We start from the raw sequence: 27,817 nt of genomic DNA, 5'->3' as shown, positions 1-27,817 counted from the left end.
ATTCCAATCCCAAAGAAAGGCAATGCCAAAGAATGCTCAAACTACCGCACAATTGCACTCATCTCACACGCTAGTAAAATAATGCTTAAAATTCTCCAAGCCAGGCTTCAGCAGTATGTGAACTGTGAACTTCCTGTTGTTCAAGCTGGTTTTAGAAAAGGCAGAGGACCCAGAGATCAAATTACCAACATCTGCTGGATCATGAAAAAAGCAAGAGAATTCCAGAAAAACATATATTTCTGCTTTAATGACTATGCCAAAGCCTTTGACTATGTGGATCACAATAAACTGTGGAAAATTCTAAAAGAGATGGGAATACTAGACCACCTGATCTCCCCTTTGAGAAATTTGTATGCAGGTCAGGAAGCAACAGTTAAAACTGGACATGGAACAACAGACTGGTTCCAAATAGGAAAAGGAGTTCGTCAAGGCTGTATATTGTCACCCTGTTTATTTAACTTCTATGCAGAGTACATCATGAGAAACGCTGGGCTGGAAGAAGCATAAGCTGGAATCAAGATTGCCGGGAGAAATATCAATAACCTCAGATATGCATATGACACCACCCTTATGGCAGAAAGTGAAGAGGAACTCAAAAGCCTCTTGATGAAGGTGAAAGAGGAGACTGAATAAGTTGGCTTAAAGCTCAACATTTAGAAAACGAACATCATTGCATCTGGTTCCACCGCTTCATGGGAAATAGATGGGGAAACAGTGGAAACAGTGTCAGACTTTATTTTGGGGGGCTCCAAAGTCACTGCAGATGGTGACTGTAGCCATGAAATTAAAAGACGCTTACTCCTTGGAAGGAAAGTTATGACCAACCTAGATAGCATGTTCAAAAGCAGAGACATTACTTTGCCAATAAAGTTCAGTCTAGTCAAGGCTATGGTTTTTCCAGTGGTCATGTATGGATGTGAGAGTTGGACTGTGAAGAATGCTGAGGGCTGAAGAATTGATGCTTTTGAACTGTGGTGTTGGAGAAGACTCCTGAGAGTCCCTTGGACTGCAAGGAGATCCAACCGGTCCATTCTGAAGGAGATCAGCTCTGGGATTTCTTTGGAAGGAATAATGCTAAAGCTGAAACTCCAGTACTTTGGCAAGCTCATGCGAAGAGTTGACTCATTGGAAAAGACTCTGATGCTGGGAGTGATTGGGGGCAGAAGGAGAAGGGACGACAGAGGATGAGATGGCTGGATGGCATCACCGACTGGATAGACATGAGTCTGAGTGAACTCCGGGAGTTGGTGATGGACAGGGAGGGCTGGCGTGCTGCAATTCATGGGGTCACAAAGAGTCGGACACGACTGAATGACTGATCTGATCTGATACTGTATTGGTGTTTTTGTTTCTGGCTTACTTCACTCTGTATATGGTACGGGGAGGGAGGAGGGTTCAGGATGGGGAACACATGTATCCCTGTGGCAGATTCATGTTGATATATGGCAAAACCAATACAATATTGTAAAATTAAAAAATAAAATTAAATTAAAAAAAAGAATCTTAAAAAAAAAGAAGAAGAAGACGTGGTCAAACAGGAGATGGAAGAGTGAACGACGACATTCTAGGAATCAGTGAACTAAAATGGACTGGAATGGGTGAATTTAACTCAGATGACCGTAGAATATTAGTCAGCAGTAAAAATAAACTGTTAATACATACAACAACTTTGATGATTCTCCAAGGAATTAAGCTAAATGAGTTAAAAAAAAAAATCAGCCCCGCCAAAGTTACATATTATAAGATTTCACTGTGTATAATTTTTGAAATGAAAAAAAGTAACAAGACAAATTTGTGGTTGGCTGCAATTAGGACCCAGGGGTTAGGGATGATGGTGGTGGTGTGGAATGAAGGTGCTGAGGCTGTAAAAGGAAAAATGAAGAGTTTTTATGGTGTTAGAATTGTTCAGTGTCTTGACTGTGGTGATGGATACACAAACACAAAATGAAAACATTGTATAGAAATTAAAGTACACACAAATGAATAAGTTAAAACTATGAATATCTAAATGTGATCAATTGATTATATTAATATCAATATCCTGATTGTAATATTATACTATACCTTTGGCTATACTACACTTTATGGCAACATATTACCATAAAGAGTTACTGAGAAAAAAGCATACAAGGGATATTACTGTACAGCTTCTTAAAACTACATATTTCTCATGTAATTATTATTTAAAATAGTAATTAAGTAAGAAATTACAATAGTTAATTAAATTAAAAGTAGTTCTTTACTATAGCAACAAAAACTATAAGGATAAATCTGACAACAGATATTTAAGACCAGTAGACTGATAACTAAAAAATATTACTTAGAGAGATTTTTTAAAAGAACTAAATAAAAGGAAGTATGTCATGTTCATGGTTTCTAAAGCAATATTGTTAACATTAATTTGTCCTCAAATTAAGCTGTATATTCACTGAAATTCTAATCAAAATCTCAGTAGATTTTTTTTAAACTGACAAGGTAATTACAAAATTTATATGGAAATGCTAAGAATATAGAATATCCAAAACAGTTCTGAAAAAGAAGAGCAAGTGGAAGGAACTATCTCATGTGAACTTAAGACAGATCACATTGCTCCACTAATCAAGACACTAGTAGATCAATGGACCAGCAGAGAGAATTAAGCATTTGTTGACCTATACTTACATGGCCAATTGATTTTTGACAATGATGAAAAGACTATGGAGGAAAGATAAGTCTTTTCCAAATGATGGCATGGAACAATTGGATAACCATATACTAGTAAAAGTAAAAGGGCTTCCCTGGTGACTCAGACATTAAAAAATCTGCCTGCAATGTGAGAGACTCCAGTTCAACCCCTATGTTGGGAAGATACCCTGGAAAAGGAATGGCTACTCATTCCAGTATTCTTGCCTGGAGAATTCCATGGACAGAGGTGATCTGGCAGGCTATAGTCCTTGGGGTCAAAAAGAGTCAGACACAACTGAGCCACTCACACTTTCACAGTGCTAAATAAATATGTAATTAGGTTCATACCCCATAGCTAGTCCCAATCTTTCAATTTATCCCTCCCCCCTCTTACCCACTGGTAACTATAAGGCTGTTTTCTACATTTGTAACTCAATTTCTGTTCTGTAGATAAGTTCATTTGTATTTTTTTTCTTAAATTCCACATATAAATAGGAATATAAACCAGATGATCTAGTCATCCACTTCTAAGTATTTATCCAAGAGAAATAAATATTAATAAAATACATATATACAAATATTCATAGTAGCTTTATTTGTAATAGTCACAAGGTGAAAATAACATAAGCATCCACCAAAAGGTGAAAGATAGGAAAGTTGTGCCATCTGTACACAATGGAATACTACTCATCCATGAACAGGAATGGATTCTTAGTAGTTGCCACAGGATGACCCTCAATTTAATCTTAATTATGCTGAGTGAAATAAACTAAACAAAAAGGAGTACATGCTGATAAGATTCTATTTACATAAAACTTTGGAAAAGTGCAAACCTACTCTAGTGATAAAAAGCAGATCTGTAGTTGACCCATGATAGGCATGGGATGAGAAAGGGCTGAGTGGAGAAAGTACAGTTGACATATATGTTGATTATTTCAATCATATTAATAGTTTCATGACTGCATCTGTATGTAAGAACTTTTCAGTTATATACTTTTAACATGTGAACTTACTATATTCCTATTGTTGTTGTTTAGTCGCTAAGTCACTTCAGACACTTTTGTGACCCCATGGACTGTAACCCACCAGGCTCCTCCATCCATGGGATTTCCCAGGCAAGGCTATAGGAGTGAGTTGCCATTTTCCTCTCCAGGGGATCTTCCAGATCCAGGAATGGAACCCGCATCTCCTACTTGGCAGGCAGATTCTTTACCACTGAGCCATCCTCAGCTCCCCCTTTATATCTGCCATCATAGCTGGTCATTTGGCTCTTTGAGGTCTTGTGGGCTTTCCTATCTGGAGGTCTTGCAGCATCATTCCCTGTGCTTTCCCAATCTTCACCTAGTTAACTGTCTCACTCCTCAGGTTTCAGTGTCATGCTTCCTGCAGAAAAGACTCATCAAACACCCAAAATAATTAAGGCTTTAGTAGTAGAAATTCTCCCCGGCACCATGTTTTCTCTTTCAAAATTTGTCATATATTTGACTTAAATTTTTGAGTAAATGTTCAATTACTGCCTACACACAGCACAAAAACACAATTTACATACAATATGAGGTTAATACTTTTAAAGAACTAATTAGATGTAATTATGACAGTAATACATATAAGAACAGAGATTGAGTAGTTTTAAGATCACACATAGGGTAGCACTAGTGGTAAAGAAGCCACCTGCTAATGCAGGAGACATAAGAGATGAGGGTTTGATGTCTGGGTCAGGAAGATCTCCTGGAGGAGGGCATGCCAACCCACTCCAGTATTCTTGTCTGGAGAATCCCATGGACAGAGGAGTCTGGTGGGCTATGGTCCATAGGATTGAAAAGAGTCAGACATGACTGAGGTGACTTCAGTTCAGTTCAGTTCAGTCACTCAGTCATGTCTGACTCTTTGCAACCCCATGAACTTGAGCACGCCAGGCCTCCCTGTCCATCACCAACTGCAGGAGTCCACCCAAACCCATGTCCATTGAGTTGGTGATGCCATCCAACCATCTCATCCTCTGTTGTCCCCTTCTCCTCCTGCCTTCAAACTTTCCCAGCATCAGGGTCTTTTCCAATGAGTCAAATCTTCGCATCAGGTGGCCAAAATATTGGAGTTTCAGGTTCAACATCAGTCCTTCCAATGAACACCCAGGACTGATCTGCTTTAGGATTGACTGGCTGGATCTCCTTGCAGCCAAGGGACTCTCAAGAGTCTTCTCCAACAACACAGTTCAAAAGCATCAACTCTCCTGCACTCAGGTCTCTTTATAGTCCAACTCTCTCATCCATACATGACTACTAAAAAAACCATAGCCTTGACTAGACGGACCTTTGTGAACAAAGTAATATCTCTGCTTTGAATATTCTATCTAGATTGGTCACAATTTTCCTTCCAAGGAGTAAGTATTTTTTAATTTCATGGCTGCAATAACCATCTGCAGTGATTTTGGAGCCCAAAAAAGTAAAGTCAGACACTGTTTTCACTGTTTCCCCATCTATTTGCAATGAAGTGATGGGACCAGATACCACAATCTTTTAGTTTTCTGAATGTTGAACTTTAAACCAACTTTTTCACTCTTCTCTTTCACTTTCACCAAGAGGCTCTTTAGTTCTTCTTCACTTTCTGCCATAAGGGTGGTGTCATTTGCATATCTGAGATTATTGATATTTCTCCCGGCCATCTTGATTCCAGTTTGTGCTTCTTCCAGCCCAGCATTTCTCATGATGTACTCTACATATAAGTTAAATAAGCAGAGTGACAATATACAGCGTTGACGTACTCCTTTTCCTATTTGGAACCAGGCTGTTGTTCCATGTCCAGTTCTAACTGTTGCTTCCTGACCTGCATACAGGTTTCTCAAGAGGCAGGTCAGGTGGCCTGGTATTCCCATCCCTTGAAGAATTTTCAACAGTTTCTTGTGATCCACACAGTCAAAGGCTTTGGCATAGTCAATAAAGCAGAAATAGATGCTTTTCTGGAACTCTCTTGCTTTTTCCATGATCCAGTGGATGTTGGCAATTTGACCTCTGGTTCCTCCGCCTTTTCTAAAACCAGCTTGAACATAAGGTAGTTCACGGTTCACATACTGCTGAAGCCTGGATTGGAGAATTTGGGGCATTACTTTACTAGCGTGTGAGATGACTGCAATTGTGCAGTAGTTTGAGCATTCTTTGGCATTGCCTTTCTTTGGGATTGGAATGAAAACTGACCTTTTCCAGTCCTGTGGCCACTGCTGAGTTTTCCAAATTTGCTGGCATATTGAGTGCAGCACTTTCACAGCATCATCTTTCAGGATTTGGAATAGCTCAACTGGAATTCCATCACCTCCACTAGCTTTCTTCATAGTGATGCTTTCTAAGGCCCACTTGACTTCACATTCCAGGATGTCTGGCTCTAGGTCAGTGATCACACCATCGTGATTATCTGGGTCATGAAGATCTTTTTTGTACAGTTCTTCTGTGTATTCTTGCCATCTCTTCTTAATATCTTCTGCTTCTGTTAGGTCCATACCGTTTCTGTCCTTTATCGAGCCCATCTTTGCATGAAATGATCCTTTGGTATCTCTGATTTTCTTGAAGAGATCCCTAGTCTTTCCCATTCTGTTGTTTTCCTCTATTTCTTTGCATTGATCGCTGAAGAAGGCTTTCTTATCTCTTCTTGCTATTCTTTGGAACTCTGCATTCAGATGGTTATATCTTTCCTTTCCTCCTTTGCTTTTCACTTCTTTTCTTTTCACAGCTATTTGTAAGGCCTCCCCAGACAGACATTTTGCTTTTTTGCATTTCTTTTCCATGGGGATGGTCTTGATCCCTGTCTCCTGTACAATGTCACAAACCTCATTCCATAGTTCATCAGGCACTCTATCTATCAGATCTAGGTCCTTAAATCTATTTCTCACTTCCACTGTATTATCATAAGGGATTTGATGTAGGTCTTACCTGAATGGTCTAGTGGTTTTCCCTACTTTCTTCAATTTAAGTCTGAATTTGGCAATAAGGAGTTCATGGTCTGAGCCACAGTCAGCTCCTGGTCTTATTTTTGCTGACTGTATAGAGCTTCTCCTTCTTTGGCTGCAAAGAATATAATCAATCTGATTTCGGTGTTGACCATCTGGTGGTGTCCATGTATAGAGTCTTCTCTTGTGTTGTTGGAAGAGGGTGTTTGTTATGACCAGTGCATTTTCTTGGCAAAACTCTCTTAGTCTTTGCCCTGCTTCATTCCCTATTCCAAGGCCAAATTTGCCTGTTACTCCAGGTTTTTTTTGACTTCCTACTTTTGCATTCCAGTCTCCTTTAATGAAAAGGACATCTTTTGGGGGTGTTAGTTCCAAAAGGTCTTGTAGGTCTTCATAGAACCGTTCAACTTCAGCTTCTTCAGCATTACTGGTTGGGGCATAAACTTGGATTACTGTGATATTGAATGGTTTGCCTTGGAAACAAACAGAGATCATTCTGTCATTTTGAGATTGCATCCAAGTACTGCATTTTGGACTCTTTTGTTGACCATGATGGCCACTCCATTTCTTCTGAAGGATTCCTGCCCTCAGTAGGAGATAAAATGGTCATCTGAGTTAAATTCACCCATTCCAGTCCATTTCAGTTCGCTGATTCCTAGAATGTCGACATTCATTCTTGCCATCTCTTGTTTGACCACTTCCAATTTGCCTTGATTCATGGACCCGACATTCCAGGTTCCTATTCAATATTGCTCTTTACAGCATCGGACCTTGCTTCTTTCACCAGTCACATCCACAGCTGGGTATTCTTTTTGCTTTGGCTCCATGCCTTCATTCTTTCTGGAGTTATTTCTCCACTGATCTCCAGTAGCATATTGGGCACCTACTGACCTGGGGAGTTCCTCTTTCAGTATCCTATCATTTTGCCTTTTCATAGTGTTCATGGGGTTCTCAAGGCAAGAATGCTGAAGTGGTTTGCCATTCCCTTCTCCAGTGGACCACATTCTGTCAGATCTCTCTACCATGACCCACCCATCTTGGGTGGCCACACGGGCATGGCTTAGTTTCATTGAGTTAGACAAGGCTGTGGTCCTAATGTGATTAGATTGACTAGTTTTCTGTGAGTATGGTTTCAGTGTGTTTGCCCTCTGATGCCCTCTCGCAACACGTACCATCTTACTTGGGTTTCTCTTACCTTGGGCATGGGGTATCTCTTCACGGCTGCTCCAGCAAAGCGCAGCCATTGCTCCTTACCTTGGACGAGGGGTATCTCCTCACTGCCGCCCTTCCTGACTTTCAACGTGGGATAGGTCCTCGAGGCCCTCCTGTGCCCGCACAGCCATGGCTCCTTCGACATGGGGTTGGTGCTCCCAGCCACCACCCCTGGCCTCGGGCATGGGGGCGTGGGGTAGTTCCTCCTGCCTGCCGCCCCTGGCCTCGGGCTTGTGGCATGGGGTATCTCCTCTCAGCCGCCGCCCCTGACCTCAATAGCCAGACATTATAAGGTTAATTGCATACATTGTCTTTTCTATTTTTTTTTCTTTTCTAAAAAAAAAAAAGTTTATCTGATAAGGATTTGCAACTTCAACCAGTAGACAGGCTTTTGGTTAAATGACACTGCCAATTGACAGATTAAAAACATCATGATATTTAAAATTCTTCATCCTCCAAATGGATCAGTGGCCTAAAGTACAGGAGTGTTCATAAACTATCTTTGTAATATATTGCCTTCTGTCAGTGAGAAAGGACTTATCTTAAATCAAGAGTTGAAATACTGCCAGTATCTAAGATACATTTATTTCTTTAAAGGTGGTAATTTTTTAAGCCAAACTTCTCCCCTGCTAGATTAGAATTTACATCAGTAAGTAAAATCCAGACATATTTAAGATATTAACAATCTTGCAAACTGTAGTAATTTAGCTGTATTTAAATAAAGTGTGTCATTAGTACAAGAGAAGACTGGTTTGTTTATAAAAAATATAATTTTTGCTTTCAAATACATCTTTTTGTAACGTGCATATTTCTGTTACTAAAATGGAATAAATACATTATATTCTATCTTTATAGAAACAGTCCTAAATAATAAACAGAATTTTTCATTGACCATCCTAAATAGATGGTATATCTTTAGAGACCAGTGTTCTTACCAAATGTCTCATTAATATCCCTTCTAGACATAAATTACAGTCAAATCTTCTATTCCTAGTTTGGCTTGCTTCTAAATTTGTCTCCCTTGTCAACACACTGTAAATCAAATTTGATCCATATTGAAAGCAGTATAATGTTTTTAAAGTGGTTTCTTTATGGATGACAATGTCAGGAAAATTAATAATCAATATTCAGCAGCCTAGAATTTAATCCAATTGTTAAAATTTCAATACTGTCCTTAGCCCTCAGTTCTGGATTGATTGGCAAAATTGAATACTAATTTAAAAACAACATATAGGATGTTGACTAAACAGAATTAGCCATTATTCTTATACCTTAAATAGTTTAATGTTTTCATGATGCCATGGAATAAACTATTCTTTTCAGAACCAGGAAAATCCAATTTTAGAATTTTAAGTTTGGTGAGAGCTTTGGTTTTCTACCAAAAGTAGCACAGACTTCTTTCCTAAAAGAAGGCAGTCTAAATTCTAGTGGCATATCAAATAAATCACGATAGCCATCCCTGCTATGCCTAAGGTTGCTTCAGTAGGCTGATGCACTGGTGAAATAACAGATTATATTTCAGGAGCATACGAGGGAGAAAAGGACAGAAATTCTAATTAAGTTTGAAATCTGTATATTTCTGGAATGATGAATACACAGGAGAATATGGTAATCCAGAATGTCAATCTCATTTTCACTAAACTTCTAAAATTTTTAATAATACTCTAATTTCTCACCTTCATATAAGACTCAAGGTCCACTTATAATAAAGGTCTCAAAAGAGCCCAAAGGCAAACTCAGATATCACATTTTTCTGTTTGAAAAGTGCAGTGTGAGCAGTCCAGGTTCCAGGATTCAGGTTTCATTGTCACGCCCTTGCTACACAGGTTGCAGTGCAAAGAAACCACCATAAATCATCTCGAGGCTGTATACAATTAATTTTACGTTCTGTGCTTGTCCTCCTCTATGTTTTATGCTATTTCTTCTGATATTTGATTTTTGAGGTCATTCTTGGTTTGAGGTGAAATACCTCAAGCTTAATATTAAAATATCACTGGGTGTTATTATAGTATAAGTTTTAATAACAAAATTCAGGGTCACCTTTTTTTCCACAAGTTTTAAAATGAATGTCATAAATGTGTCCAAAGAAAACCTGTAACTCCCTAACCCTTTTAACTATAAGAAGGTATTATGTGGGTTTACTATATAATTTTTTGAAGGGCAAAATATTTCTACTCTCCCTGCATGTTTTCACAATGATCTTTATCTTATTTATTATTACCTTGGAAGTGGTTTCAGACTTCATCAGAGTTTCTTACCACTTAGATGATTTGAAGTAAAGCAGGAAAAAAAAAAAAAAAAAAAAAAAACACCCTTTTTAATGATTTTCAGAATAGCTATTCTTCCAGACGGGAGTCTCCGGATCCTAAATGCTTCTAAATCAGATGAGGGAAAGTACATTTGCCGAGGGGAAAATGTCTTTGGCTCTGCTGAAATCACAGCTACAGTATCTGTAAAAGGTAAGAAAATGTGATGAATTTTCTATAAGCATAGTTTCATGGCCTTATCTGAAAGAGAATAAATGTAACATGCATGTATGTGTGTTTGCTTGTATATGTGCACATGCTTCTGTTGATGAAATCTAATTGCAAATTAAGGACAAACACAGTCAAATTGTCCCTTTCCGTTATTTAGGGGACTGTGAAGAAAGGAACATATTATTGGTAGAAATTTAAGTATTTTGCTTTGAACAAAATATGTGGGAGGGTAAAGAGAGCTTTCTGAAGTTTTAGTTGGTATCTCAAAAATTTCAAGTATGCCAGCAGAATAAAAATATTTTCCTCAACCAAGATTAATTTTAGCATCAATCAGTAATGCTGCTGTGTTACCACTTCAACTGGGAATTTGGGGCAAAAAAGAGAAGCAGAAAGAGGATATGAACATGTGCTGTTGGAGTATGCATCAGATGAAGCAACACCAGAGCTACTCTTTGATGTCGACATCAGTGGAACTTTTTTATACACTGTCCTTTTTCAGTATTATAAATGTTACTGCTTAAATGTTTCTGTTAGTTTTCTAGTTCTAAAGTGAACTAGATTTCAAATCTAGAACCCTCTTTTGAGACTACTTGTCAAATTATAAGAAAATCTCCTGTCTTAAACACTGTCTTCATTTGGCAAAGGAATGCTTTTCACAACAAAGTACATCACTTGCTTTTTTCCATTTGTGCATATAGTATACAGTGAATCATACTTTGGCCACAAAAGTATAAAATTTTACTTTTTCTCTTTTTTAGAAGTAGAAATACAATTAAAATAGCCAACATTCTGATATTTTAGAAAAGAGGCAAACATCCACGGAAGAAAAGAACATAATTTTTAAAATGCCTCCACTTATACAGCATACATTACTGGAACACAATTCAGTCTTCGAGTTTGAGTCTCATTCTTAGTGTGTGTTAAATAATCTTTTCCATAGTGAGGCAAGGCAGAATTCACAGACTTTTTCATTTAATAATAGCAAAAATGCTTTCTGTTAATTATGAGTTAAGTGGAATGTTTAGTTACTCAGAACATTCCAGTTGTCACAAAGTTTAAACTGCAGTATGCTGTGATTATCTGTCCTCTCTGATGAAGCCAGAATTTAGAATGCCACACAGAATATCTGAGTTCCATAATGTTAATATTTATAGTGACATTCCTTTCCTGGTGTCGCTCTTTCCTCTCAGAGACTCCTTAGAAGGAACTTATCAACGGTTAACAATGGTGCTTCATCAGACTATGCTATTGCAAACAATAGAGCTGGAATAGGAAAATTAGGCTAATTTTTAGTCATTTGTGCCAGGCGTCTTGAGTCATGTACAGTCAGGAGTCTAATTAGGAAAAAAGAAAAAATCAAAGTCCTGTCTTCATCATCCCCCTACTTATTCAAATATATATAAATATATATATACATAATTATATATCATATTGCATGCATTTGATCATTAGCTTATTATATATATATAATATATATATATATATATCATATTGCATGTATTTGATCATTAGCTTAAATATCCCTTAGATGTACAGTTGGTATTAGCATTTATTGGTTTAAAGTTGCTCTATATCCAGTAAAAATATATCTATCTTTTAAAAATTAAAGTGGATCATTAGTTAGTATAAACATTTTTTTCTTAAAAAAATTCTATTCACCATTTTGCCTTTGTTTAGATCTCAGTCAAAGCAGCTATTGGAGGTGATAGTTTATAATCAGCCAGAGGTGCCTCTTCTACTCCTCTACTTACAAGAAGGTTTTGTAAACTACAAAGAAAATACAAGTTGGTACCGTAGCAGTAGTAGTATAGTTTCATCTTTGTTAAGATAGTCATTTGAAGGGAGGTTCTTCCTATACCCCTTAAAGAAGTGAACTTGCTTGAATTATTTTTCCTTCGATGTGGGGCTTTTTTTTTTTTAAGTGTAAAAATCCTTTCTATACTTGATGATCCTTAAAGGTGGACAGGGAAGCTACAGAGTCTTTTTTCTAATACTTCGCCTTCCAGGATGCCAAATGCTATTACTAGTTGTATAGTCTTCCCTCTTTTTCATCAAGCTGACTTGTTAATAGGAATAGTGACTTTTAAATCATCAGTTCCCTACAAATACCTAGTAAAATACCCTAAATACAATAAAAGATATTTCAATTAATAATAGTTTATTAAAAGATACATATCTGGAGCAACTATGTTACATAGATTCCCTGTTTAATTTTTCTCTATTATTTAAAATACAGAATGCAGGGGAAAACTATGTGCTATGCTAATTAATGTATTTTTATTTCTATAGAACCTACAAGAATAGAGCTTACTCCTAAAAGAACAGAATTAACAGTGGGAGAAAGCATTGTCCTTAATTGCAAAGCAATTCACGATCCTAGCTTGGATGTCACTTTCTACTGGACACTGAAAGGACAGCCTATTGATTTCGAAAAGGAAGGTGGACATTTTGAAAGCATCAGGGCCGTAAGTTAACACAATTTTGTTCTTTGAATAATAATACTTTTAGAAATTTAGAATCAAATGTAAAAATTTTCTTATTGATGAAATGTTTAGGAAAAAGTTCAAATTACTTTTTATTTCATTATTCTCTGTTATGTTAAACTGAGAGTAATATTTATTTAAAACTTCCCAGTAAGAAATTGGAAATACTTCATTATGCAAATTTGGTTTTTTGCAACTTGTATTCATTTGATTAGTACTGTCCATATTTATACCTTACTTCTCAAATATTATGTAGCTACATCAGCTGACTAGTATTATTTAAAGCATTCTTAGTAATTATGATACAATAAATAAGTGAAATAAGAATGCTTGCTCTTGAAGAAATAGTAATGCTTGGAGATTCTTTAATCTCTCACAAACTACAGAATTTAAACTTGCAACCCAAAATCAGAAATGCTGTAACCTTAGATAAACATTAACAGACATGCTCATTTTTCAACTGCCAAATCTTTTCCTGTAATATCTTCTATTGTATGTCTACTAAATGAAGTAAGACACCTTTTTAACCAAATCCTATAGTACCATCACAGTGTCTTAACTCAACAGAGAACTGGAAAAAAGATCTTTTCTCCACACTGGCTTGTTTAAGACACAAAAGAGTGACACAGAGGGGGAGAAAGATGATGGAACTAGAGTGGCAGAGAGACTCTGGCTGGGATATCCCTTCAATAGTGGCAGAAGAGGTGGATCCAAATGCAATTTATGCCTGAAAATCCAATTTAAAATGCTGCCACATGCTTATGAATACCAGTTTATCCTTCTCTAAACACTGTATGAAGCACTGGAAAACCACAGCTCTGGTGAGCCCAAACATAAAAAAAACTGTTTGGATTGAATTTTATTTTAAAGGTAATGAGATACAATGGGGAAAGTCCTAGACCCAAAGTCAGGAAATTTCTGGATCAAGTTCCAGCTCAATCCTTAATCAGCTATGTAACACAAATCCAGTCACTTGACCTGCCTGGGCATTGACCGCATAGGGAACTAAAGTAAGGCAGTTGGGCCAGAGAATTTCTAAGACCCCCTCTCACTCTAGAATTTGACAAATTTATATTAGGAGAAAAGTAAGAATGAACTTTATTGCATTTTTCAATGCAAACAAAATTAAACATTTTCTTCTAACTTATTCTTTCATTCTGATTTATTTTTAATTAATGAGAGAGACTGCATAAATAAGAAATAATTACCAACTGTATTATTCACATTTCATTAAATAAATTAATTTTAATTAGCAATGGTTATGTTATATACAAAACTTATTGATCATGTTAAACTCATTTCCCTCAAATTTGTGATTTTCATTTACCTTGAGTTGATCATTTCTTCAAGACTGTGAGCAAATTTTATGCTATGAATGTCATAAAATAAAACCAGAAAAATATGACATTAAAATGTTACATTTGAAAACAACAAATACTCCAAAAAATATACCTTCTAAGGATTTTCTGTAAACAATTATTTTGAGTGATCAGACACATAAAGGTATGTCTAAAATGAATTTTCACTTCATAGAAGCAGGTGCTTTCTTTATTTTAAAATATCAATCAATAAATGGTCTTGGTACAATTATGTGAATTCTTGTTTTTCTCTCTTAGATATCCACATTAGTTTCATATCCATTTATTTGTATCAATAAATACCTTTAATCCTTTTCATAAGGTTGGCGATTAATAACACCTGCTCTATCTCTCTTTGTACATATGTTGTTCTTGCCCTTGAGAAGTACAAAATTGACTCCCTGCTCCATGCAAACTCATATTGCTTTAAGCCATTATAAATTAGGCTCAGTTTGTAGACAGGGATAATAAACTATAGAACAGAAGAATAGAGCAAGTTATTATATTGAGAAGAAAGAAAAATATTTAGCTTTAAGATCATCTAGGATTTATCGCTTTAGTATATTTAGAAAAAAATCATAGTTTTTTTTTTTTATTTTTACTTTTTAAAGTATTTAGAAGCTTCAAAACGACAAGGTCTAAAAGAAATAGTCTATTCCCCTTCTCCGAATATCCTCAAAGACTGATTGGGTCCTGGCTGGCTTTAAGGGCATACCTGAGAGAGAATCTGATTTTGTGACTTTGAAAAGTCAGAGGGAAAAAGAAAAGCATTCTTTTTCCATCCTGCCTTTCTCCTTGTGAAATAATACATCTGAGAAATAACATGTTTCAGAAGGAGGGATGAAAGAGTTATAAAGAAGCGAGATTTGGGAAGGCCTCTGAACGTGTGGAAACCTTCTGTTTGAGAAGTCAGTTGAAGACTCTGGGACAAGAGGGCAGGCCAGGGCTCAGAGGAAAGACTGGTGGGGTGGTCTGTGGCTTGCTTGTGTGTCAGAAGAGAGCCACTAAGGAGAGCTTAAGGATCTAGGTTGGCCCAGCAGAGTAGGAAGTCCAACAGGATTTGGGATTTAGGCAGGAAAAGAGTATGCCTTTGACTGGAGAAGTCTCTACATTAACTGCCCTGGGCTAACCCACCAGTGGGTGATTGAATGAAGACGAATCAGAAGAGAAAGGGGGAGATAGGTGTATTTTTAAGCACATTAACACTGCATAGTGTCAGATGAATCAACCAATCTTTGAAAAAAAACAAAAAGATACCAACTGTGTTGATTTTTTTCCATTTTGTAATGCCAAAATACAGCTTCATGAAGTCCTCTACTTTTCAACCAGTCACAGTGATGTCTTTTATACACAGCCACTGGTTTGCAGACAAAGCTCTATGTAAAATGTTACGTGTAGCTTTTATAACACGTATAGGCAAGGTATAATTATGTTGTAAATAAAATAGTGCATTTGAACTGCATTTCAAGAGAGTGAATAAATAAACATATCATCACATCAGGTTAAAAGAATAATAGCTATTGCTTTGAAATCTATAATGAAAATGCTTCTATTTCTCTTGCCTCTTTACTTTGGCCATGTTTTACAAACCCAGCAATTTGACTGATTTTTGGAGTGAATCCATTACTGAAGCCTTTGTTGAAAGGGTCCAAACTAAATCAATTAGTCTGTAAACATTTGATCCAATTAACCCAAATCACATTTTGGCAATGATATGAGCTAACCGAAGGTAGCAAGTTAGTGAGGCTATTCTTAAGATTCACTTTAGATTCAATTTTACAAGCTAAGTGTTGTGGAGGATCCAAGCTAAAAGACATGACCCTTCTCCTCTAAAAGAACACAGTTTAATGGGACAGGCAGCTAGAAATCTTCTATCAGAGGGCTATCACTGGGGAGCTCTACATATTGCTGGCAGGAGGACTTGGTACTCGAACTGGATCTGGACTGTTAAGATTTTGTCAAGAGGTTGTGAGGAGAAACTGCATTTCAGACAGAGTGAGCAGGTGAAGCAAAGGCAAAGCAGAGAGCTCAGAGCATCTCTCAGAACAGTGAGGAACCATAGTCCTGATGGTATAGTGAGGATGCAGAGTAGAGGATAAGGCAATATTTGTTGGATGCGTTTAAAGGTGAACAGCAGAGTCCTCATTGTTAAACTGATTTCGAGCGATGGAATCTGGATTGTATTTGGGATACAGCAGGGAGCCGTGTGACTCAGATTTGTTCTTTAGGAAGATAATTCTGACAGCCTTGTGGAGCAGGGGTTGAATAGCTTGCCAACTTTACATTCATCCCAGGCAGGTTAAGCAGAGGTTGGGGCTTGCCAGGTGCAGTGGTAAAAAATCTGCCTGCCAGTGTAGGAGACACAGGAGACACAGGTTTGATCCCTGGGTCGGGAAGATCCCCTGGAGAAGGAAATGGCAACCTACTCCAGTATTCTTGCCTGGGAAATCCCATGGACAGAGGAGCCTGGTGGGCTATAGCCCACAGGGTCACAAAGAGTCTTACGTGGCTGAGCGCTCACGTGCACACGCATGCACAGACACACACACACACACACACACACACACACAGGTTACAATGAGACATTGACCATTAAAAGCAACTGCCTCAAATAACCACTCAGTTATCAAATAAAGCATTTGCAATGGTGCTTTGACACAATTGTTTTTGAAACAGTTATCTATGTTGGTTAGAGATTTTAGAGACTCTCTTAATAGTCTCAGGGTGTCTCAACAGCCCCTAAACATGGTCATTTGACTCCAAAGCCACAATCTTAATGGAGAACTGTGCTGGCACATTGTTCTTCAGAGACTTGAAATTCCTAATTATTCATTCAAGATGTCAGCTAGTTTTAATCTTTACAATGCATAAAGATCATTTGCACTGATCATGGAAGCCTGTAATTTTGCTCTTTGGGGGACAGAGAAAAAAGCCAAATATTTGTGATCAGGAAAGCTGGCCAAAGAATTACCTTTTTCATTGTGAACTCTCCAAATGTGATAAACTGCAACAAAATGGGCAACCAAATCAAAGTGCACTATTTGAATGGTCCTTTGTATTTACTCGATGCTCTGATTATAACAATATACTCAGGAAAGCAGACTAGGGATGCTCAATCCCATTTTTTAAATGCAGAAACAGAAGCATAAGACTTTTCCAGGCCACATGAATACTAAATTGGGTTAATGATATTAAATACACTATGATCTTAAAAAGGCATTATGCTGATTCTCAACATTTAGCCTTTCCACATTCATTGACCTTTTCATGTTCAGCCCTTGTCTATAAACTGTGGGAAATAAAAATAAAAGAAAGATTTTGTTCTGGTCTCTATTAAATGTTAAAATGACATAGAAAATAAAGTAACTAAAAAAATATGCCATAAGAAAGCAATTACTATTTCTTAAATTACAGTCAAATATTTTTGGAGACCATAAAGGACATTAATGTGAATTTTTTAAATCATTGTGGAGAAAAGTGAAGAAAGCAATTAATTTAGCACCTACTATATGTTAAGCATTCAGCTTTATTTATATGTGTATATATATATATAAACAGTGAGTTAAACCAACCAAGCCTATATATGCATAGGCTTCCCAGGAGGCACAGTGGTAAAGAATCCACCTGCCAATTCAGGAGACCCAAGAGACATTTAGGCGTGCTCACTGGATCAGGAAGATGCCCTGGAATAGGAAATGGCAACCCACTTCAGTATTCTTACCTGGAAAATTCCATGGACAGAAGAGCCTGGTGGACTGTAGTCCATAGGGTCGCAAAGAGTAGGACATGACTGAGCACACATGCACACATTAATGCATTTTATGTGTAAAAGTGAAAGTCACTCAGTCCTGTCAGCCTCTTTGAGACCCCATGGACTATACAGTTCATGGACTTCTCTAGGCCAGAATACTAGAGTGGGTAGCGTTTTCTTTCTCCAGGGGATCTTCCCAACCCAGGAACTGAACCCAGGTCTCCAGCATTTCAGGCAGATTCTTTAGCAGCTGAGTCATCAGGGAAGCCCAAGAAAACTGCAGTGGATAGCCTATCCCTTCTCCAACGAATCTTCCCCACCCAGAAATCGAACCAGGGTCTCCTGCATTGCAGGAGGATTCTTTACCAGCTGAGCTTATGTGTACATACACACAGTAACTCATCATTCCTCATAACAATTGTATAAATATTATTTGGGAAGAATGTGCCTTCTGACCTTGACCTCAGAGGATGATTAGCATTAGGATAGGAAAAGAAGAAAGAGAAAGACAGTCTTAGGTGGGAAAATATATTGTATCTCAAGGTTACAAGGGATCCTGGGAATTACTGAGTTTGTCCTAGGCTGATATATGGATTCCTCATCACTATCATCAGTATTCACTGCAATCCCTTTAGTGATGAGGAACTCACTCCTCTGAAACAGTCCATTCCATACCAACCAGATGATCTGAATGTCAGAAAATTGAAAAGTAGGAGTGATTATGATAATCTGTATGGCACACATAGGAATCATAAGGTAATATGCCTGCTTCATATCCCTGGTGTTTGTGGAGTGTTAGGTAGGTAAAGGGGGCCAGAATATAAACTCCTTGTTACCTCAGGATTTTTCATTAGCTGAAAGTCCTAGCCTATGCCAGTCTTCTTATTATGGTTACTTTTGTTCCTAGTTTATCTTCTTAGGAATTAACACCTATTTCCTAAGGAGTAAAAGTCTCAGAATAGAAAACAGTAAGTACTCGACTGGCACCATTCTCTTTCCTGATGGATAAATATAAAAATGAATGAAATCACTGGATATGCTTCCAAGGTTTACTCACGCACAAAGCACTTAGGACTGAGAGAGCATCTGCTGCATCCGCTTCTTCAGCATGTTAGCAGGTGTAAGTCTTGAAGGCAATTCATAACTAATCAGAAAATGTATGAAAAGCAGAGGGTCAACAAAGTCACACGTTCTCTTTGGCTCATTCAGCTCAATAGTAATATTCAAACTTCCAAGTAGTATGGCCTCCTAGACGCTTAGCCCTACCCCTGCCTGCATGGAAAAGGGCTTGTTCTCCCTCATCACTCGGTTTCTTGCCTCCTGGATCTTTGTCTTGCTCTGAATCCTGATAATTCACCAGGCTGTTGTACTGTGGTAGCTCAGATGGTAAAAAAATCTGCCTGCAATGCAGGAGACTCTGGTTTGGTTCCTGGGTCAGGAAGATCCCCTGGAGAAAGGCCTGACAACCCGCTCCAGTATTCTGGCCTGGAGAATCCCCATAGACAGAGGATCCTGGTGGGCTACAGTCTATGCGGTTTCAAAGAGTCAGACATGACTAAGAACGGCACACAGCACAGCTGTACTCTGTTGTGATCCTTTGACTGCTACACGTTTGCTTTGTAGCAGTTCCTCCCAGTCTTTCATCTAATTTAACAAAGAAATCACATTGTCATGTTAATAGGACAGAACAGAGTAATAACCAACCAAAGCTTGAGGCTAAAAAGAAGAGAGGTTACACTCAAAAGCCCTACAGTTTTCAGATCATTCCAGAAAGTGTACCACATCCACGCTCCCTTTTTGTCTGCATTAGAGAATATGCCTCCACCCACTCTCTTCTCAAAGTAGTGGTAGTCCTTGTAGCAAAAAAAGAAGGCGCAGGCTTCACTTTGTTCATTTAAAGGTAGTCTACCAAAACATACCTTCTGGGTATGGTATTATGGTGACCAGACAGAGTTTTTTGTTCAGTTAAAGCCTCCATTTTTGATACCAGCTTTACATAGTATTATGGATAATGCAAAAGTTAACAGTTTCTCTGCAGTGTGTTTTAGTGCAGAAATATAGGTTTTCCTTTTTCTGTTTGTTTTTTGAAACAGAGAGAGGGAAAATAAAGCTTCTTGTAGAGAAAGGCAATTTTAGTGTTGGCCATGCTGAGAAAAATCAGATCAATAGTCTCTGATCATGGAGAGGATAAAAGCACCATACTTCCCAGAGATTGTCATCAGAGCCAACTGAAATGCTTCAGGTTATTGGCTTGGGAAAAGTAGGCAGTGAGAAATAAAAAACACTCCATTACCTCTTAATAGAATTTGCTTTCGCAGATTGTAGTGAGGTGAAAGTCACTCAGTCATATCAGACTCTTTGCGACCACATGGATACAGTCCATGGAATTCTCCAGGCCAGAACACTGGAGTGGGTAGTGTTTCCCTTCTCCAGGGGACCTTCTCAACCCGGGGATCAAACCTAGGTCTCCCGTGTTTCAGGCGGATTCTTTACCAGCTGAGCCACAAGGGAAGGCCGAGAATACTGGAGTGGGTAGACTATCCCTTCTCCAGCAGATATTTCCAACCCAGGGTTCCTAGATTGTAAACTCCAAATATTAAATATGCTTTAGCTGACTAACTCCTGAAATTAAGACTCCATATTGTTCCCTTTGGAAGTTTGTTTCTTTCCAAAATTATTTTTCCATTTCATGCAAATATTAGCTCAGTCTAGATTTATAAAATGCTGCATTCCTCTTGGTTTTGTTTTTTTTTTTTAAACTCAATCAAAGAAAAATTTAATCCTGAATGAAGTCCCTCTGTCTTTGGCAACGTGATCATTGGTAGGCCCCAGTAAGTTTTTCAACCACTGTGATTGCAACCTTGACCCAAAGCCTGATTTATTTCAGTTGTGTTTATTAAGCCAAATTCTTACCAAATTCTAAGTCATTTTCAATAGTGAATTACTTCCTTAGACTTATTAAATGTCTTTCTAACATGTGTAACAAATTTATAATATAAATTTTCATGCAAAATAACCCTCCAAATATTTTGAGTTTCAGTTCAGAATTTCTATTGCATTCATTCATTATTTCTCTAAATTTCTATTAGTTATGCTGTAATTGTGCATGGAAGAATAATCAATGGATCTTGACTCTAGAACATCTTCCCTATCCTAATCTGACAGAAATTTTTATTTACATATTTTTAAATTATAAATTTATTTATTTTATGAGACACCAAAAATCTTTATTAATTATATATGTACTAATCAGTTTAGAATGAATAAATGAATTAGTAAAGTATCAAATGTTCAAGTCAAGTTACTGAAATGATTGCCTAAATTATCTTCAGAACCTAATACACATCTTTTCTCAATGCTCTAATTTCACATATCATCAGTGTTTACTTTTATTTCTTAAAAGGCCACTATTTAAATCCTGATAATTTTCAAAAATAACTCTCTCCCCTTCCTGTTTTCTTGTATTCCTTTCCCATTCATTATTTGCATTGATCCATGGGCTGATTCAAATAAATTGGCTTAGGAAGGATAACTAATTGTGTCAACTACTTGAGGATACCAGAGGCCATTGTCGTAGATGTTATGGAGTGTTGCTCAGATTCCCCTTTCAAGACTGCGGCACTCTTTCCTTAAGCCACAGAATGTGAGTCCCTCTCTGGGAATGGCCATCCAGTCAAAGAGAGTTTCCTGGCCCTAATTATGCCCCACCCCCAGCCCATAACCAAGGGTAGGGGTGATGAATGCATGTGCATGGTGTGTGCTAAGTTGCTTCCTTTCTGTGACTGTATAGACTGTAACCTGCTAGACTCCATGGTCCATGGAATTCTCTAGGCAAGAATACTGGAAAAGGTTGCCATGCACTCCTCCAGGGAATCTTCCCAACCCAGGAATGGAACCTCCATTTCTTAAGTCTCTTGCTTTGTCAGGGAGATTCTTTACCACTAGTGCCACCTGGGAAGTCTGACGAATGCATCACTGAAACTCTCTCAGTCGTGTCTGAGTCTTTGCATCCCCATGGACCATACAGCCCATGGAATTCTCCAGAATACAGGAGTGGGCAGCCTTTCCCTTCTTCGGGGAATCTTCCCAACCCAGGAACGCAGGTCTCCTGCATTGCAGGTGGATTCTTTACTAGCTGAGCACACAGGGAAGCCCAAGAATACTGTCTCCTGCCTTGCAGGCAGATTCTTTTCCAACTGAGCTGTCAGGGAAGCCCTGATGAATGCGTAGGGATGCTTAAAAAGGCCAAGTCTCTTGCCTCAAAGGAGGACAAATCTGAAGGGTGTCTCAGCTACAGAGCTCTTGTGGAATAAGCTGAGGCCTTTATCATGACTGCTTCACAATTAAACGTCCCCTCTGCACAATTCTGCTTTCTTCATGTTCCCCATATGGCATTCCACAATGGAGTCTCCATCTCAGAGTCTGCTTCTCTGAAACCCTGACCAGGGTTCGACCTAACACACTCAAAGCAAGCATGAGTAATAGTAAAAAGTAACAATGCTAATTTTTGTCCATTGAAGGCCTATTAAATAACTGACATCATGCTAAATTTTTCAAGTGTTATTTCTCTTACTTCCTACAAATATCCTATGATTTAGAGATTGGTTTTGTTTTTATTTTGTGTTTGACAGAAACAAAGACACAAATTCAGAAAGATAAATAGCTTTTTCAAATTTAAACAAGTGTTATATAGGAGAGATATTATTCATACTAATTCTGAACTGTAATATCACACTGTCTCTCAAAATAGTTGGTCAAACCTAGAGCATATATATAACTATTTGGGGAGATAAAATTTTAAATTTCTTTTTTTATCTCTGAATTCAATGTTAAATTATATCATCTTGTGAATAATGTAGATGAATATACTTCACCCATTTTATAATTTGTGGGTCAGTTATTCTCATTGCTGATAAGATTTTGACAAATTCATCTAAAGTCATTCACTCCTATACAGTTTTTTCTTATATTTACAATATACAAGTTCTTTTTTCTAATATTTGCAAATTTTACTATTATGAGCAATTTTATGGCCCTTTGCCAAAAATTTGCTTCTGTTATATAATGTAAAGGCAATCCTACCAGCCAGACTCTTCAACATTTAATCAGTTCAGAATAAATTTGAAACGGCTTTATTATCTGATTAAGACCTAAGTTAAAATATATAAATAGAATTTTATACCATTAAGATGTAAAATGTCCTTCCTCTCTCATGTGTTTTATTTCATTTGATTCCCACAATATTGTGAGACCGATGAATTATAAATAGATGAAGAAACTGAGCCCCAGGAAGGAAGAGGGGTTAAGTCCCTCACTACAGAGGTTCTGAGAATCCAGGAACATGGAGGACACAGCCCCTATTGCCATTTAAGCTTTTTTGAGCTGAAAGCTTCATTGCCATGGAATCTAAATCTGGCTTTATGAGCAAAGATATGAAGAGCACAAACTAGCTGTAATTCTTCACTGTAGCATTTTGAAAATTAAGGACAGGAAGAGATTGTGTTTTTTCTCCTCAATCTTCCCTCTTTAACTAGTCAGCTCTGCCTATTTTTTTATCTTAGTTACTTGATCACTATTAAAACACTAAAATCATATGTTCTGTAAGATCAAAGCACCACATTTGTTGTGAAAAAATTTTTCCACAAACTTTACTGAGAATGAGTTTAAAAACATCTTAAAATATCCTACCACACTTGCTTCTTCATATGTTCTGTGGGTGTGTTTTCCCATTAATTAACGCTCACTTCTCTAGCTGCTGCAATTGTTTCATTTTATAGTTTGAACCCCTTTTTATCAACTTCCCATTTTAGTCTTTTGAAAATACTCTCAAAATGAGTATGAGATGCAGTATATCCCATTTTTTTTACTGCTGAAGATCAGGCAAAGAGTACAGAACATAAATTCCACATTTGAGACACTTTAAATCATTTGTTATTACTAAGTTACAGAAGGGTTGGTTTCATGTGAATTTTTGGCCACAAAAATCCAGTTTTCAAGTCATAGACTCATTAGGGGTTGAGAGTCTTCCCCCTTTTTCACCCCCAGTGCTTCCGGTTCTTCTATTATAACTTTTACATCCCTCTGACAGAGCAAGTAACAAAATCTACTGTAAATGTTGCTTGATTCTTTCATTCTAGCCTTTACATTTCTGCAAGTTCAGATGATGTTTATTTTCTGAACTCCCACAGTAACTGTGCACATTCAAGACTAAATAAACATCTGTGAAGTTGATAAAGGAATCAGTGAAGGTAGAAATATATGAATCAAAAACTAGCCATTTAGACTAGACTGACTAGATTTAAAAAAAAAGTGACTGTAACATCTATCTAGACAGAATTTTTTCACTTTTTTTAACCAAGAAAAATTTCTAACTTCTATTATAAATATAGGAAATGCCAGTGATCAATAGTTTTGTTTTGCTTCATATGAACATCTAAATATCTTTGATATTGTGCTGAAAGTAATTGTTTTCTCTGGAAATAATAATCACAGGAGTTCTTAATAAAAGAGAAATACATGTGGATTCTAGTTATCTTGTTGAAGCAATGCTGACATGTTTCATAGATTTTTTTGTTATTTTAAAAAGAATGTCTTATATAGATGTAGTATCCAGGGGATCTAATTTAACCTACAGAGTGATGAAATGCATAGTACAATAAGGCCCTCAATACTAGAATTGTTACCTTGTTGGAATAATATATAACAAAAGATTATTCTTTTCAGTTTCTGAAAAGCTTGATAAATAAAAGGCTGTCTTTATACCCTTAATACCACATAAGGTTTAGGATTTTTACAAGCAAACATGGTTCAGTGTTTCATTTTGAAATACTATTGATATGTAAGTATTGTGTTTTCAACTTATTATTTCTCAAAGTAATTTTCAAAAAGATGGGTTTTTGAGAGGCCATTATTTTCAAGATGTCTTTGAAATTCTACCTTTATTTCACAATTTCTTTCTGCATCTGTTTTGTATTAAGTTCTAAAGACTGCATAAGTGTTATGATATGTTTAGCTTTCAGTTTTTCAAAATCCTGCAGTTTCTCTCATGGACTATTTTCATCATATTACAATATAAAACTGAATCTTAGGAGTCTAAAATTAATAACTCAATAGGTTACCTCTCAAAGATGTTTCTTCTCTTGAAAAAGGAGAAAGAGGAATTTTAAAAATAACTATTGAACTGTTATAATATCATTCACTTTCTTTCTTCATCTGGTATGCATTATAAAAGGTCAACTTAGAGAATTTGGAAAGCATGACATCATTATCTTTAAGGAATAATGGATAGTTTTATAGAATATTTATCAGTGTATAATAGATTAATTCTGAATTTATCTCAGATCCACAAAGATGTACTGAATACCTATATGTTAGCTACCTGTCCAGGAACTGAGGACTCTGTAGCAGTTATGTGAATACAGTTGAGAGGACTGCCTTTGGGGAGCTTTAAGTCTTACAGAGGAACAAACATATAAACCAACATGTAGCAAGAGCACTGCAAGAAGTATGTTCAAGGAACTCAGTCCAAGTAACACATCATCCAAGTGGTGGAAGAAGGGAAGACTTCCTAACCAAATAACATGTAAGCCTATGCTTAAAGGAGAAAAAGAGTATTTCAGGTAAAACAAGGAGAGGACATAGAAAGGTAGAAGGCAGTAAGGTAGAGACTAAGGACAAAGAAAATATGAAAAAGCCTACCAAATTCCAGTACGGTGATCTCATAGTCATAGCAAACCTCATCTAATATACTATGATCAGATTATCTTTTAAAGAAAGTTTTTTATATTGTCTGTAAAAGTTACATAGATGGCTAAGATCTTTGGCTTCAATTATAGCATGTTACATATCCTTAGCCAAAGTAAAGATACTAGATATTTTCAAATTAAATCCAGGGATAAATTGTTGCTTAGCATAGATATATGTGCTTCACATAAATTTACATGTTGCTAGAAGCTCTCCATGGAGTACATAAAAAAGAAATTGACTATTATAGTGTTAAGATTCAATATTAAGGGTCATTGAGATAAAATCCTGAGAGACATGAAATAGTTTTTGTCAGAAGTTTGCTTCTTATTCTAGAAGCATCTGTAAGAATACAATGTAGTTTAAAAAGTCTGGGCCTTTCTTCTTCATTTTTTTCCCTTTATTATATTATATATTTTTGAAAAAAAAGTAATCGTACTTATTTTGCTAACCATTGCCAGCACTTGGCATCATGCCTGGTAGATAAAATGTTTGCTAAATTATTTATCCTGTTCAGTTCAGTTCAGTCACTCAGTCATGTCTGACTCTTTGTGACCCCATGGACTGCAACACACCAGGCTTTTCTGTCCATGACCAACTCTTGGAGTCTATTCAAACTCATGTCCATGGAGTTGGTGATGCCATACAACCATCTCATCCTCTGTCATCCCCTCCTCCTCCCACCTTCAGTCTTTCCCAGCATCAGGGTCTTTTCCAATGGGTCAATTTTATTTATTACATAAATGAATACTGTTTTCTATTCTTACATTTGGTTATTTTCTCATTTAGTTTCTCATCTGCTAAATTACCACATGAAAAAAGAAATATATCAATATCAGGAAAAATTTTAATACATTTATTCACTTTACACTTAAAGGTTACTTGTAGTATATATAGGACAATATCAGGACAGGGAATATATAGTTGAGTAAAGCATGATATCTCCCTTCCAGAAGTCTTAATCTAGACAGAGTATTAAACAACTATTGAATGGAATAAGTGCTATAGTATTGAGACGTTATGCTGTTGAAAGGGAGGGAAAAAAAAAAAAAAACTCTGGAGGAGAAATTTGAATTGTTAACCAAGTATGTCATTGGGAGAAAAACTTGTTCTTAAGAATTAATATTCAGTTGATTTCAACTAAGTTTGCTACTAAAGGATAATTTATTAGCACAAGGTAAGGTAGTAACCTTTCAGATAATTTTTAACTAATCCTGCCTTGATTTTAAATCAATGCATTTTTTATTATATACATTACATGTCTATAAAACCAAAAAAATTAACCATTTTGAAGAAAAATTAGCTAAAATAATTTGGAATGCATTAATGGTGAAGATAGAGCACTGTACTAAAGAGTTCAAGGATTTCATATCAAGAAGCCTAACCAAAACTATAAGATACTACAGTTTATCCTTTTTAATTGCTGAGAACCCCACAAACAAATATAGCATGCTGACAAAATTTGTTTTAAAATGCTTATTAAATATAGTGGTATCATTTCCTAAAAGTATCTCTGAAGCCTGCACTATAATTGCCGTTATCCATCACTTGAGGAATAGAAAGGAAACCTGGAAGTGATATGCTTTGCTCACTATTCCTATCGCATCAACAATGATTCTAAACAGGCTACTGCAATGTCTCTGGTGTTTAAAATAACTAGCTAGTATGAGAGATGCAAGGATTTGAAGGAGAACGTTTCCATATGCCTTAAAGGCAGAAGAAATTAAGGATAATTTTTTCTTAGCTAAGTTTATTTTGGGGTTTTGCTCACATTGCTGTTTCCAACCATGCTTAATCTTATATCAAAATTCTGACTGGAATAATCCATTAGCCTGTTTTATTTTTATATTTTTGATATTGAGATATAAATATCTTAGGATAAAATTTCACAGTTTAAATATCCATGAATACCCCTTACACATCTCCTATGTTCCTATTAATAACCATAGGAAAAGTATTAAGTAGTAGTAATTCTGAATATATACAGGTTACCATTAAACAATCAGTTTATACACATTTATAAAATATGTTATACAATCTATACAAATTAGTTTTTGCTGCAAAACAAATCACCCCAAAACTTAGTGGTTTCAAAGCCATTTATTTTGTTCATGATTCTATGGATTGGCAATTTAGGCTGAACTCAGCTTGAGGTCATCTGTTGGTCTTGGAAAGACTTATGCGTCTGTCTT

The 27,817-nt window shown here is 36.7% G+C and overlaps 1 protein-coding gene across 1 annotated transcript in view; it reads left to right on the top strand.

Annotated features, from left to right (window-relative positions):
* Window positions 1–27,817, top strand: part of CNTN5 (contactin 5) — a 1,670,765-nt gene that overhangs the window by 1,477,752 nt on the left and 165,196 nt on the right. The window contains exons 14-15 of the mRNA NM_001102211.2: window positions 10,145–10,272; window positions 12,580–12,755. Of these exons, the coding sequence (NP_001095681.2) occupies window positions 10,145–10,272; window positions 12,580–12,755 (304 nt within the window). The remainder of the gene's footprint in view (window positions 1–10,144; window positions 10,273–12,579; window positions 12,756–27,817) is intronic.

This window comes from Bos taurus, chromosome 15, assembly GCF_002263795.3.
Source record: "Bos taurus isolate L1 Dominette 01449 registration number 42190680 breed Hereford chromosome 15, ARS-UCD2.0, whole genome shotgun sequence".
Lineage (NCBI taxonomy): Eukaryota > Metazoa > Chordata > Mammalia > Artiodactyla > Bovidae > Bos > Bos taurus.
The sequence above is the reverse complement of the archived record's forward strand: the minus strand, read 5'-3'. Positions and strand labels throughout refer to the sequence as shown.